Source organism: Arvicola amphibius, chromosome 14 (assembly GCF_903992535.2).
Source record: "Arvicola amphibius chromosome 14, mArvAmp1.2, whole genome shotgun sequence".
In the NCBI taxonomy this organism is placed as follows: Eukaryota; Metazoa; Chordata; class Mammalia; order Rodentia; family Cricetidae; genus Arvicola; species Arvicola amphibius.
The window spans coordinates 9,455,851-9,469,847 of record NC_052060.1 but is presented as its reverse complement, the minus strand read 5'-3'; the positions used below and the strand labels follow the sequence as shown (position 1 = coordinate 9,469,847).

The following is a 13,997-nucleotide window of genomic DNA, read 5'->3' as shown; positions in this document are numbered from 1 at the left end:
GTATTCCAAGGTAGAGCGCGCTGAAGTCCTGTTACGAAGGTTTCGGTCTGTTGGAGACCGGCAGGAGAGCATTTCCATGCTTCCTGTTAGATACAGGACATGACTTTCTCCAAAAGCTCTAAGTTGCTATGCCAGTAAGAGCCCCGTGCCTGCCTGTCAGCTTGGAGAACACTAGAGCCAGGAGAGACCTGGGAGGTGATTACACTGCTGCCAGCAAAGGGAGCTGATGCTGGGACTTCAAGCTAATTTGCTTGACCTGCCCCAGACTCTGCTAAGTGAAAGTGCTGGCCAGCCCACCCCACCCCAGAGTAGACACCCGGGGCTAAGATGCCTCAGGCACAGGCTGGCTCACGTCCCCCCCCCCCCCCACCACAGACTCGGGTAAACTCTTGCCTCTCCTTGGCAGGCTGCAGCACAAGCTGGCTTTCCTGCAACAGCAGTGCGAAGAGAAGCAGCAGCTGTCGGCCTCCCTGCAGTCAGAGATCCAGATTTATGAGTCACTCTGTGGAAACCCTAAGACGGGCATGAAAGGTACGAGGACCCTCTGTCCCTTCTCTGCCAAGCCCAAGGGGGAGGGGCTGTTGACATGAGTGGGCCAAGCCTGGGTGTCCTTCAGGACAGACCCCAAGGATCACACTTCACCCCCTTAAATAGTCAAAAACAACCTAATAAAGGTAAGATTATAGCATGGTTTTGTTTTAATTTTGAAGTAATGTCCTCGGGCTGTCACTGAAAAGATTTTAAATGTGGTAAAAGCAAACATGGCGGCCAGGGCGATGGGCGTCTACCCTCCTCCCTTCCCCACAGGGAGGAACTGACTCAAAACCAAAGACCTAATGAACTACCACTAACAGGTCTTACGTTTCAAGTCTAGGTTTAAATATTAGGTACTTACTGAGCAGTTTTTCCATCTGCTGAAATAAAAATCTAGTATTTAAAAATCCAAGTATGTTTCCCTACTCAGATGGAGAAAGGTCTGAGTTACATTATGTTAATGAGCTATAACAAGTTATAATAGGGCCCACATAATATAAAATGGCCAAACAGAGAAAGGTATAATGAGTTATGTTAATGAATTAGAGCAGGTAATCACAGGGCTGACATCAGGTAATATGATCAGCAAAGACTTAAATCACCAGCTTGAAGAAAAGCATCATGGTAAAAGCATGGAATGGGGAGGCCTGGCCCTGAGGCTGCTCGTGGTTTTGAAGGCAGGCAAGTTGGTAGAATCTTTTTTATACAAGGACAGTGTAGGGCAAAGACTGTTGAGAGCCCCACTCACCCTGAAACTGGTGGTGTGGATAAGATGCCCACGTGGTGAGGCCACATCTTATATGCAGCTAGTTTGTGGGGTACTTGGCACCATGGGGAGCACAGTGAAGGCAGGGGCTCCCCTAGGGAAGGGGTGAGAAGGCACAGAGTCAACAGCACAGACTCTGGGAGTCAGGCAAGTGGCAAAGCAGACCGTTTATTCGGCATTGGGGAGAGCCTTTTATACCCTCCTCCCAGCACCCAGGCTGAGTTCCCATCCTTTGATATTATGTGCTCGTCAATCATTGGCTAGGCATGATCAGGGCAGCAATTGTTGCTAGGCTCTCAGGCAGACTCCAGGTTGGCTCATCCCTTGGCCTTGTAGGCCTTATCTTCCTACAAGGTATCAGGGTCACAATGTTCTGACTTTATACAAAGGACTGACTTTCCTTCCTTTCTTCTTTCCTTCCTTTCTTCCAGACTGGCCTCAAACTCACAGAGATCTACCTGCCTCTGTCTCCTGAGTGTTTGGATTAAAAGTGTGCACAACCACCAGCCCCAAACTGAATTTCTTAAAGCTGGATCTAGCCCCTTAATTTGCTGAAGAGAAAATGAATCAGAACTTTGAAGTATAGGGAACTCACCAGGCTGAAATGAATGGCTGAAGTCCAGAGCTGGGGTGCAGTGGGTCATTCTGCCTGTGGGAGCCCCTTGGCACTAGAGGAGTGCAAAATCAGGGGGTGGAAAGGGCAGCCTCTGGCAGACAGAAAATGTAAAGATCAAGACCAGAGTTTGCTATCAAGGAAGATAGCTCCATGTTGAAAACTGAGTTTTAGGATGCAGTTTGGAAACAATGACATTTTAAAACTTGCGGACAAATGGATGGGTCTAGAAGACATCATATTGAGTGAGGTAACCCAGACCCAGAAAAACAAATATCATATGTACTCACTCATAATTGGCTTTTAGACATAAAGTGAAGAAAAACCAGCCTATAGTCTATAACCCTAGAGAACCTAGACAACAATGAGGACCCTAAGAGAGACATACATGGATCTAAACTACATAGGATGTAGAAAAAGATAAGATCTCCTGAGTAAATTGGGAGCATGGGGACCACGGGAGAGGGTAGAATGGGAGGGGAGAGGAAGGGAGGGGAGCGGAGGAAAATATATAGTTCAATAAAAGCAATAAAAAATGAAATTTTAAAAAAAGATGCAGTTTGGTGGGACATACTAGAGTTAGGAGACCTTTATCTGGGGAGCCTTGTGGATAAATGTAGAGACTTTTCTAGGTGAAGAGATAAGGGTCAGTTGAGGAGATAAAGTACCCAAATGCTATGGAAGGGAGAAAGTCATGAGGCCTCAGCCCTGAACAGAGAGCCACAGGCAACTAAGGAATGCTGAAAGAGGGAGAAAGAGTCTTCCCCAGGGAAGAGCCTGCCAACTGGTTATCCAACATCAAACCGTCAGCTCTGAAAACATAGACGGATAAGGACAAGTAACTTTATGGGAGCCAAGCAGAGCATGCGTGTGCATGACAACCACCAGGCCATGAACTGGAGGGGGGGGGGTCACACACGAGGGATTGAAAGGAAGAAAGGGAAGGAGAGAAATGATGTAACTGTATTATAATCTCAAAATTTAAAAATTATCATTAAAAAGATACAGTGATATCGGGAAGATAAAGGGCAGCGAGCGAAGGTTTTTTTCCAAAAGCAAGCAAAAGTTCGCGAGAATTTGGAACCAGGGGAAGAGAAAGGGTAATAGAACCTTTGTCTACGAAGCAACTTCATCTTGATCTCCCCATACATCCTCTCATGTGGTTCTCTTGGTGCACAGGTGTTCCTGAGCTCATTTCAAATCCGCTAATGCTCCATAATTCCTGAGTTTGAATGTCAGAATCCCGCAAGGTAGCTAAATCATAGGTTCTTCCACGTATTCATTTGATGAAAAAACATACCCAAATTGACAGGAGGGTATTCGGTCTCTCTCTGCTTGGCTGTTCACATAGCTCATGGCAGAGCTAATCATGTGCTGGGTTAAGAGCTGTGAGCTAGCTGCAGCAGGCCTGGTCACAGAAGGTGTACGGTCTCGGTAAAATCCAAAACTAATTCTGTCTTTCCAAATATAAGTGGCTCTCAGGTTTTCTGGTAAGAAATATCAAATACTGAGCTGTTTATTAGCTCTCTTCATCCTTGAATGTGGAAGTACGCGTGGTAAGATACCTTCCATGTGGTAAAACGGGTATGAGAAGCATGAAGAAGGTAGACATTCACCTAGGAATTCTGGGCTCGGGTCTAAGGTTCCTGCCTTCCCTTCTCCTGTTGCCAAGAGGCCTATGTGTTCCTGCTTTTCCTCTCTGAATATGGCATTCATCAAATCTCCCTCTCCCTCCCCCTTCAGTCTTCTCCAGTTCAGTGCTGACCTGCTTTAGAGCCTGCAGGATGAATTTTAACATGGAGACACAGTATGCTGATTCTCATCTGCCAGTCCAAATGCCCCATAGGCATGCTTGACTAATGTGACCCTCGGGGGAATTCCAGGCTTGTTACAGGCCACCCTGCTCTGCTCCTGGTGCCCTATGAGAATGGTTGTGTCTCATAGACACATGGCCAAGCCCCTAAGACTCCAGTGGGACTCTTGGCAGGAAGGAACGTCACAGAGAAGCCTTCTGACTATTACGTGGAAATCCATGGTCAATAATGCTAGGTCCCCCTCTCTCTTCTTTCAGTTTTCAGCCTAGATTCCTGTTGCCAAGTCCCCAGTGAGTTGAGCTACCTGGTGGCAGAGATACGGGCCCTGAGAGCCCAGTTGGAGCAGATCATCCAAGTGAACAACGGTCTACGACTGCAGCTGGAACAGCAGCTGGATCGTGGTGCTGGCAAAGCCACTCTCAGCTCCTCCTCTGTCGGCCAGAACGTCTCCGCCGACGTGGAGCCTGCACACACACAGCCACTCTTTCAAGGTACGAAAGAGAGGGGAGCAGAAGCTCCCACCGGGGGAGATGTCTGTGGCGCAAGGGGCAGTCCTGCTGAACCGCTCTGCCTGCTCGGAGACTGGACATGTTCACACAGTCTCATGAGTGACAACCCGGGATTCAGGAGCAGGCCTGCCTCCACATTCCAAGTTGCTACTTTGAGGTTATCCACGTGGGGCAAAGTATCTAAACTCTCAAATGTTTAACCCTTAATTTACTCCTCTTGAAAATGGGACAGATATGAAATAGCGTGTATGGTTATCTGTAGTATTAATTGCCAAGGGTCTGGAACAAAAAGAATTGGCTCCTCATATGTATCTAGTGCTTTAGAATTTACCAGGGTGTCTTCAAATATACAGTATCACTGAAATAGGGCATTTTACCCATCTCTGTATTTCCCATGAGAAAATTGAGTCCCAAGACATTTAATAAGCAAACAAAGGTCACTCGGCCTAGGAGCCAGGATCAGGTGCCTAGGGAGCAATCAGGAGCAGTTGACTGGACTCTGCTGCACTAGTGGGCAGAATGATAACCAGACCGCCGACTGGGGAAAGGGCTCTCCCACTGAGCCTCTCTCTCTGCCCTTGCTCAGCATGTAACATCCATACTGTGTACATTTCCTCATAACCATATTCCATCCAAGGCATTGTACTAGATTCTACATGAAAATTATATCCAAAACTGGGCTTATAAAATGCCTACCAGTCCTTTCAACTAGTAATGACATATTCTCTGAAACATACCCTGCTCAGGAGTGCACACGAAGTACTTTGTGGCCTATGGGTGTTGGTTTGCTGAGGTCATGCGTGTGTCATGTGGCTCAGTGTGTAGCATGTGGGCAGACCTGACATGGCAGCTATTTCATTTCCTAGGTTCAACTGCTTCCCCTCCAGTCCGGGATGTTGGCTTGAGTTCTCCTGCCACGGTCCTCCCCAGCTCCTCTTGCTCCGGTCCTGACTCAGACGCTGCAACCATCACCAGGACAAATGGTAAATACAGCAATGAAAAGACTCAGATGGTGACGGAAATGTTGATGTAGACAACCCCTGGCTGACTCTCGGGACAGGCAGCCCCTGTTTCTAGAGGTCTGTCTCGGTCTCCTGCCGGTGTACCGTCCTCTGCCTTTCCCTTCCCTGTCCTTTCCCTGCCGCTCCGGTTTTCCTTTCTTGACCCCTCATTGCTCTGTTCTAGAGTGAGGCTTCACTTCCGGGTCATCCTTTACCCAGAAACTTGCTCACTAACAGTATTTATCATGCATGTTTCACCTGTTGAAAATGTCGTAGCATCCTCTTTTTGTTGTTGTTGTTGTTGTTGTTTTGGCCAAGTTCCCAGAGAAAAGCAGTGTGAGCGAAAAAGGGGTGCTTCTGGCTCACAGCTGCAGGTTACACCACCATCATGGCAAGGAAGTCCTGGGTACCCAACAGAGCTGGCCACATAGCATCTGGCACCAGAACCAGAGAGCAGTGAACACACGTATGCCAGTGCTTAGCATGCCTTCTCCTGAAGCTGAATGCGTCAAGAACAGGGATGGAGGGGGTGAGAAACGCGAGTCAAATAATCCCAAGCTAACTCCAAAAGATTCCAAGATTATCCTTTATCGTAAGGGAACAGGAATGGGGATCCAACCTCCAGGTGTGGAGTATGGGAACAAGACAGCGAGAGCTAGGTGGGCGGTGGTTGTTTCTAGGTACCCAAAAAGTCACTCCCCAACCTGGTCCAGCCTCTTAAAGGTCATTGGCTGAAGGAGGCTTCCCATCATCCTCCACTTCATCCGCCTCAGGATACCCCGTCTAGGGAATGGTTCAGCCACAGCTGTGTCTTCCCACATAAGTTAATGCCATCAAAATGGTTTGTAGCAGGCATGCCTAGAAGCCCACCGCCCAGACAATGCAAAATTCTGTCTGGTGACAGCACAGATGTGTCTAACAAAGTGACCCAAGATTAATTATAACTATGTCAACATAGACTGCTCTGTGAACTCCACCGTCCTGTATTATTGAAGGCTGACCGGCTTCTTGCCTCTTTCATTGCCCCTTTGGAGTCGAGTGAACTGAAGTTGTTGTTAGGGAAAACAATGGACTTTATTTTGTTTCTCCGTCAGAGCTAGGTTCAGACGACTCTGCAGCAAGGAAGGACCCTCCCAAGTTCGAGGGCGATGCTATTGATGGCGCCTTTGCCAACAAACATGGCCGACACGTCATAGGCCATGTGGATGACTACAGTGCTCTACAGCAGCAGATTGGGCAAGGCAAGCTCCTGGTCCAAAAGATACTGTCCCTTGCGAGGCCGGCGTGCAACATCCCTGGCCCTGAAGCTCAGGGCACAGAGGTGAGAACCTGACAGTCTTGGGGACTCTCTTTGCACAGTCCTTCCTTCTACGCCTTACATCACCCAGCCACTGGCAAGTGACTTAGGTTTATCCAGCCAGAACCTGTGCTTCCTGTCTTCCATCTTCACTCTGCCACAGATCAGGCTGACTTGATGCTTTGACTGAGAGCCCCAGAAAACCCTGTGTTTTTTAACAGGGCACTTGTAAAATGTTGGCATACCATGCCACCGTTTTTTAGCAGATAGCTTATACAGATTAGGAATGCTGGCATAAAGCCACGCCTAGATAGATTAAAGTCAATCCAGTGGACAGGCAGCCACACAAACTCGTGTATACAGAAGAGTAGTACACTTAATACCCTGTTCAGACTGAGCACAGGAGGGGAGGCAGCCAGCGAAGCTCTTCAGTGTGCTCAGTTGTTAAGAGGGAGCAGGCACAAGTGACAATGTTGTTTGAGACACTGGCCACTCATGGGTGCTTGCATAGGACAGCCTTGTCTATAAGGATCCTCTGCCAAAGAGAAAGAGTTTCTTGTTGCTATGCACAAAAAGGTGCGACAGGCACAGTGTGAGGAACAGTCGTCTATAATTGCATTTCAGACAAGCAAGGCACAGTTTCACAGAGGATGTAACACAAGAAGGAGTTTGAAAGCTTGTAGGACATCCTGGGAGAAGGGGGTCCAGGTAGAGGCCAGCTGTCCTGGAACTGTAGGATAAAGTCAGGGTTTCCAGCAGGCCTGTGTGCTGTGCTCGTTCACACAGGATGCAGCCAGGGTTTCCAGCAGGCCTGTGTGATGTGCTCGTTCACAAGGGATGCTTGAGCCCCGTGCTGGGAGTGATGGGAGGCCCCAGCAGAGAGATCCATGGCTACCTGTCCTCCTTTCCCAGGTACCAGGTAACAAAAGTGTCCGTGAGCTGCGGGCCAGCGCGAGTGCTCTGAGCCACACCCTGGACGAGTCCGCATCTCTCCTCACCATGTTCTGGAGAGCAGCCTTGCCAAGCTCACCTGGGCCGGGACTGGTAGGCAAAGCGGTAAGAGGCTGGGTCTTGGTTGGTTGAAACCTTCTTTTTCCATGCCGGTACGGCCCTTCTCCCAATGCCTTCAGCTTTCTTGATGGTCAGGGGTTATAGGGCAAAGTGGTATGAACAGAATCTTCATGGAGCATCCTGGAGAGAGGCCTCTGAGCCATTGTGGCTGCCTCGTTGCAGTTCTTTTTCCACCCTCCCCTTCTTCTTTTTTTTTTTTTAAAAAAAGATTTCTTTATTTATTATGTATACAACATTCTGCCTCCATGTGTGCCCACCTGCCAGAAGAGGGCGCCAGATCTCATTACAGATGGTTGTGAGCCACCATGTGGTTGCTGGGAATTGAACTCAGGACCTTTGGAAGAGCAGGCGGTGCTCTTAACCACTGAGCCATCTCTCTAGCCCTCACCCTCCCATTCTTGATGAGATATCCACGAGAAGGAAAGGATATGGAAAGAAGGCATAAGCAACTCGGACGGCAGATATTTCCAGGTCTTGTACCTTGACGTTTGAGCTGATCAAGAGACCTGTTGACAATATGGCGCTCTTTCTCCACCCCTAGGGTCCGCCTAGCCAAGAGATTATAGAATGTCATTATGAGCATGAGAGCCTCTTTTAGCCGTGGTCTGGAGTCTCAACAGCTTTTAAAGTTTGTGTCTCTGGGTCACGCCTGGGGAAGCCAGCCACCTCCTGGGGTCTGCGTGTCTCTGGCAGGCTGTGGTGGGCAGACTCTCTTATACGGCGGTATTCCAGCTGCAGATAACTGTTCCTGATGTCTGTGGACCCAGATGTGCTAATCCAAGGTGCTTTCATGTCTCCACAGTGGTAGATATTTGCAAAGTTTCCCACTGTCCTCTGGCCAGCCCCATCTCTTCAGATAGAACATCTCTGAACTCCTAAGTGTCACTTACGACGAGAAGTTAAGGAAATTCTACAGGACCAAACAGAGCACTTGCTTGCATTTGAGATTTAGCACTGGCCTAGAGAGAGGCTCTCTCTCCAGCAGGCTTTTCCATGTCTCTCTGGTGGCCTGGTCCCCAGCTGGGGTTTGAGAGTTTTGATATTGTTTGTTCGTTTTGCCTTATTTTATTTTTCTCGAGACAGGGTTTCTCTGCATATCTCTGTCCTGGAACTCGCTCTGTAGACTAGGCTGGCCTTGAACTCAGGGATCCATCTGCCTCTGCATCTCAAGTGTTGGTATTAAAGATGTACATCATCATTGCCTGGCTAAGGTTTGAGGGGTTTTAAAGGAGGGAATTCAATACAAAAAAGACTGAGAAAACAGTAGCTTATCATCGCGTGCACAGCGTGCGTTCAGCCTTGGGGGATTGTCTGAGTCTGTCCCTCCTCCTCAGGGACAGTTGATAGAGAAGGAACTCCTGGATCTACGAGCCCAAGTGTCCCAACAGGAACAGCTCCTCCAGAGAACTAACGAGCGTCTGAAGACGGCTAAGCAGAAGAAGAAGATCATGGAACAGTACATCGTGAACCACCGTAGGTGTCCCTGAAGGACCCGTGGGGAGGGCTCTTCCAAGACACCCGACCTTGCAGCTGATCAGTAGTGACTAGAGGGACTCAGGAATGGTGGTGGTGGTGGGGGGGGACACTGATGAGCAATGGTGGGTATAGAGGGAAGGGGTGTGGCTAGCAACAGATCACACACACACTGAGTGGCAGAGAAAGTGTTTTAGGCTGCATGTGCCAAGCAAGTCAGACTCAACTGGTAGTTTCTATATTGTGGGGGCTGTTTTATGTTTGCAGTGACCAGGACCCACGATGTCTTGAAGAAAGCACGGACTAACTTAGAGGTAAAGGCAACACTGCACCACTTAACCTCAGAGCCTGTCCTTAACCCACCACTCTGGCCTCGTGTCTGTGGGGCCCCTGGCTAGCTCTGATATTCTGAGAGCTTGCTGGTCCAGTGTAGGCCATGGCTCCCCAGCAAACCCGACCCTACCTTGCTCCTCCACCTCTCTGCTTGCCCTCGGAGGCTGGGAAGTAAAGCGCAGGTGACCCCTGAGGGCAGCGACATTTGGAGTTTGCCTCTGAGGCCAGTTGTGCACCGCAGGAGTTCCCTAAAAGGCTCTGTGGAAAATAAAAACAACATAGACAGAACCTTACAAATTGCCCCCGCCATGATTGCTGCGTGGTTGGGAGTATCCTTGCCTTTAAAGGTCCCGGATGATCTTGATTTAGTCTCATGGATCTAGAAGAGAACTTGAGAATAAACCCTGCCCACTAAGGGGAAGTGTGTCTATCCCTGGCAGGTGTTCTCCACAGTTACCTCAAATGCTAAGTGCCGGCCCTCCTCCGGGAAGCAGTGTGAGGGAACACTGTGTGTATATGATGTGGCTTTGAAATCAGAACCTATTCTCTGAATATAGACTCGACACAGCCAGAGCAGCCCATTCTCTGCCCAGAAAGTTCCTAGTTACGTCTGCCACAATGTCTGCCAGCACGCAAGGGGGTTGGACCATGGTATAGCTCACTCTTTTGTCCTGGTCTAATTCTTCTCTGACGACTCCTTTCTTTCCTGAGCCTCTGTAGCACGGTCTTTACAAGATTGCCTCTGTGCAGCCATATTCCTGTCCCAGCAAAGGTAACCGACCCAGTGGCCTCCGGCACCACTGGCTCAGCCTGTGGAAGCTCGCCTCTCTAGTTCCTAGGCCCCTGTGGAGGGTCACACCTGGGCCTAACTTAGTCCCAAGGCCTGTCACTAACTGGCTGTGTGGCTTTGGCTGGCCCCTTCTCTGTGAGCCTGCTGCCCCAAGTCTATATTGGTAGAACTCTTCTTTTTTCTTTTTCTTTTTTCTTTTTTTTTTTTTTTTGTTTGTTTGGGTTTTTTGTTTTTGTTTTTTTGAGACAGGTTTCTCTGTAGCTTTGGAGCCTGTCCTGGAACTAGCTCTTGTAGACCAGGTTGGCCTCGAACTCACAAAGATCCGCCTGCCTCTGCCTCCCGAGTGCTGGGATTAAAGGCGTGTGCCACCACTGCCTGGCTTAGAACTCTTCTTAGATTATCTCTGAGGTCCTGGGGACTGGACCCCCCCCTCTCTGATAACTGGGACATGGACTTATCAGGAGGGCTTCCTGTTGGACCCCTCCCCCTTCTCCTGCTCAGAGCTTCTTTTGTTGGGAGATATAAAGGCCCCTTTGGTTTCTGTTTGTTTGCTTCGGACCACTTGCTTTGGAGCATGAACTGACTCCTGGGGTCCGGCCACTCAGTCTGGTGGTGGAAGCAGCAGGAATCTGGGAATGTGCAAGGCTTCCCTCTAACCTAGGCTTCAGGAGTCTCCAGGCAGGACTCCCCACCCCATGCTCGCCCTCCTAACCAGCTCTCAGGCTCTTGGCTTCTAGCACATTTGCCCCTCACTCCAGACTCCAGCCGGGTCTGACCGCTCGCTCTGACTAGGTTTGTTTCCCTCTTATCTGCAGGTGAAATCCTTCAGGGCTCGGTCACACACCTCAGCCTTGTGACCCTTGCCTTCCAGGAGCCACACAAGAAGCGAAGCCAGAGGTTCTTAAAGCAGCAGGAAGGGTGGGCCTGCCCCAGTCTTGTGCAGTTGCCTATCTGCTGAGGAATACCTGGTCCCACCCCTCCCCTGCTGAAGGTCCGGAAAAGGGCTCAGAGATGTGTCCACATGGGACAGACAGGAAGGAGAGTGGTATCCTGGCAGCAATGAATACGATTCGCCAAGGCCCAGTGGGCCCAGCACTAAGCAAAACTGATGTAGACTGCGTAGAGGGCCTTACGGCACTGCTTCCAAACAGCCTCGGTGGCATGGCACCTGCCCCATCGGTTCTTACCTCAGCATCTGTCCTCAAGACCGCCAACTCAGGGGAACCAGGACCTCGCTGCCCACAAAGGGATGCATGGTCCCAACACCGAAGCTCCTCAGACAGTTGTAAAAGCACACTCTCGGGCGACAGTGCCCTGCTGGACAGTGTTGGGGCTCGGCAAGCTCCCCTCACAAACCCGCTCTTAACCCAGGCCAGCTCCGTGGGTCAAGCCAGGTAGTACTTTGGTCTGTACCACCACACCAGAGTCTACATATCAAACGTGGTGACTGTAGGTGCCCCCCTGCTTAGCCTAGCCCCTTCTGTTTCTTATATGATCTCAAGTTGAATTGGCTCCCTTAAATGTGCTGTCCCTTATGATCCTCAGAGGAATTGGGGACTGGAGGCTACATGGAGCCTATTGAATGTCTAGCATACAGCACACTGGTACCTCTTTGAATAGCATGGGCGAGGCCTGTTCTGTTCTGAAGGCTGTGCTGTGTGTCTCCACAGTGCTCGTAGGATGTGGGTGTGTGTATAAATGTATAATATAGATTTATATGTTGCTATGGCCATGTGTTGCAGGCTGTAATGTGTAAACAGGTGAGAAGACACTACGGTCTTTCTGATGGCTATTAAAGCAAGCTGTGTATAAAGTAATTGTTTTCCTTTGCTTCTTTCTGCACCAGTTCCTAGAATAAGGATATAAGAATATGAAAGAAACGTGCTGCCATCTGGCATCCCTGTGTGTGTGCGTCTTATCTCAGGTGGTCTGCCCAAGGCTCCCTGAGTACAAACCCTAGTTCCCCGCAAGGCCCTATTTCCACTCTGACAAGATGAAAGAAACCATCGTGAACCAGGAAAAACTTGCTCAACTGCAGGACAGCTGTGTCTTGGTAGTGGTGGAAAGTTTGCAGAAAGAAAGTGGATCACAGAACGGCTGCAGCAGGAGATAAAAACTTCAGTTCTCCTTAGAAGTGAGGGGTGAACAGCATCTCTGGTACTGAAGAGGTGAACCTGTTTATGAACCAAGGAACAGTGGCACATTTTAACAACAGAGGTCAGGTGTCTGTCTCTGGCAGCACACACCTTCACATAGCGCACACCTGCACACAGTACACAGCACACACCAGCGCATACCTGCACACAGCGCACACCTGCACACAGCACACACAGCGCACACAGCACACACAGCACACACCAGCACACACCTGCACACAGCACACACCTGCACACAGCACATACAGCACACACCTGCACACAACATATACAGCACACACCTGCACATAGCACACACCTGCACAAAGTGCACACCTGCACACAGCACACACCTGCACACAGCACATACAGCACACACCTGCACACAGCACATACAGCACACACCTGCACACAGCACATACAGCACACACCTGCACATAGCACACACCTTCACACAGTGCACACCTATACACAGCACATACAGAACACCTTCACACAGTGCACACCTGCACACAGCACATACAGAACACCTGCACACAGTGCACACCTGCACACAGCGCACACCTGCACACAGCACACACCTGCACACAGCGCACACCTGCACACAGCACACAAAGCACACACCTGCACCGTTACAGGTCATTAACACTGAGACAAAGCAGTGACAGACAGACTTCCCAGCATCCTCCACCAGAGCAGACTGTCTCCCTAGAGGAAGGAGATGGTGAAGCTTGGCCCAGTCTGGATGGAAAAGCCCCAGGGGCTGCTGGAGAGGTTGCTGATGATGAAGGTGCAGATCCGGTGCAGATTTTTGACGAGAATCCTAAGTCAATGCCAACTGAACTGAGGCGACTTCTGAAGATTGTGATACTTGTAAAAGTGCTATTCTATATCATGAGTGCTTTTCAAATTCTCTTGTTTATGGATCTGATAAAGTCTAGGTCTCTAATATATTTAAGCTCAAGCTTCCCTGGACACTGCAGCTCTTTTCAGTTTTTGCTAATACACAATTAATTCTTTGCAGCAAACTAAGCTGAAGAAGCCTGGGAATAAAATTTGGAGAGGGGTTAATAAAATTCTTTGCCTGGCCAAAAAAATAAATAAAAGAAAAAAAGAAAAAAGAAAAAATGTGAAAGAGGCAAGCAGCCATAAGAAACCCAGAGGCAGAGCTGGAGAGATTGCTCAGTGGCTAAGAATACAGGATGCTCTTGCAGAGGACCCAGGTTCAGTTCCCAGCCCCCATGTCACATGGCCCGCAACTGCCTATGACTCCAACTCCAGGGGTATCGGATGCTTCTGGTCTCTGCAGGCTCCTGGACTCATATGCGCATGCCCACCACCACCATATAATTTAAAACAAAACAAAACACCAAAGGCTGGGAGATGGCCCAGCAGTTAAGAGCCCTGGCTGCCTTTGTACAGAACCCAGGTTTTATTCCCAGAACCCACATGATGGCTCATAACCACCCGCAGGGAAGCTCCAGGGGGTCCAATGCCCACAAGGAACTGCCCCAGTGACCCACTTTCTCCAACTAGGCTCTACCTTCTACCTTTTGCCTCTTCCCATAAGGCAGCGATTTTACGAATCCGTTGAGGAAGCGTTCCATCATCCCACCAGAGCCCATAAGCTAACTGTAACTGCGGGCATAGCCAGGGCTTCC

General features: G+C 49.5%; 1 protein-coding gene across 8 annotated transcripts in view; it reads left to right on the top strand.

Moving 5' to 3' along the window:
- The window catches only part of LOC119800732 (myomegalin-like), a 184,366-nt gene extending 172,348 nt beyond the window's left edge, over nucleotides 1–12,018 (top strand). For 7 of the 8 annotated variants that reach the window (XM_038310930.1, XM_038310929.1, XM_038310926.2 and 4 more), the window contains 8 exons: nucleotides 407–531; nucleotides 3,985–4,218; nucleotides 5,103–5,219; nucleotides 6,332–6,558; nucleotides 7,447–7,590; nucleotides 8,940–9,078; nucleotides 9,346–9,392; nucleotides 11,017–12,018. In XM_038310930.1, the coding sequence (XP_038166858.1) occupies nucleotides 407–531; nucleotides 3,985–4,218; nucleotides 5,103–5,219; nucleotides 6,332–6,558; nucleotides 7,447–7,590; nucleotides 8,940–9,078; nucleotides 9,346–9,392; nucleotides 11,017–11,058 (1,075 nt within the window). In that variant the 3' untranslated portion in view covers nucleotides 11,059–12,018. Of the gene's footprint in view, nucleotides 1–406; nucleotides 532–3,984; nucleotides 4,219–5,102; nucleotides 5,220–6,331; nucleotides 6,559–7,446; nucleotides 7,591–8,939; nucleotides 9,079–9,345; nucleotides 9,393–10,131; nucleotides 10,184–11,016 lie in introns of all 8 variants that reach the window. The other variant, XM_038310932.1, reaches the window with a different exon arrangement.
- The last annotated feature ends 1,979 nt before the right edge of the window (nucleotides 12,019–13,997 follow it).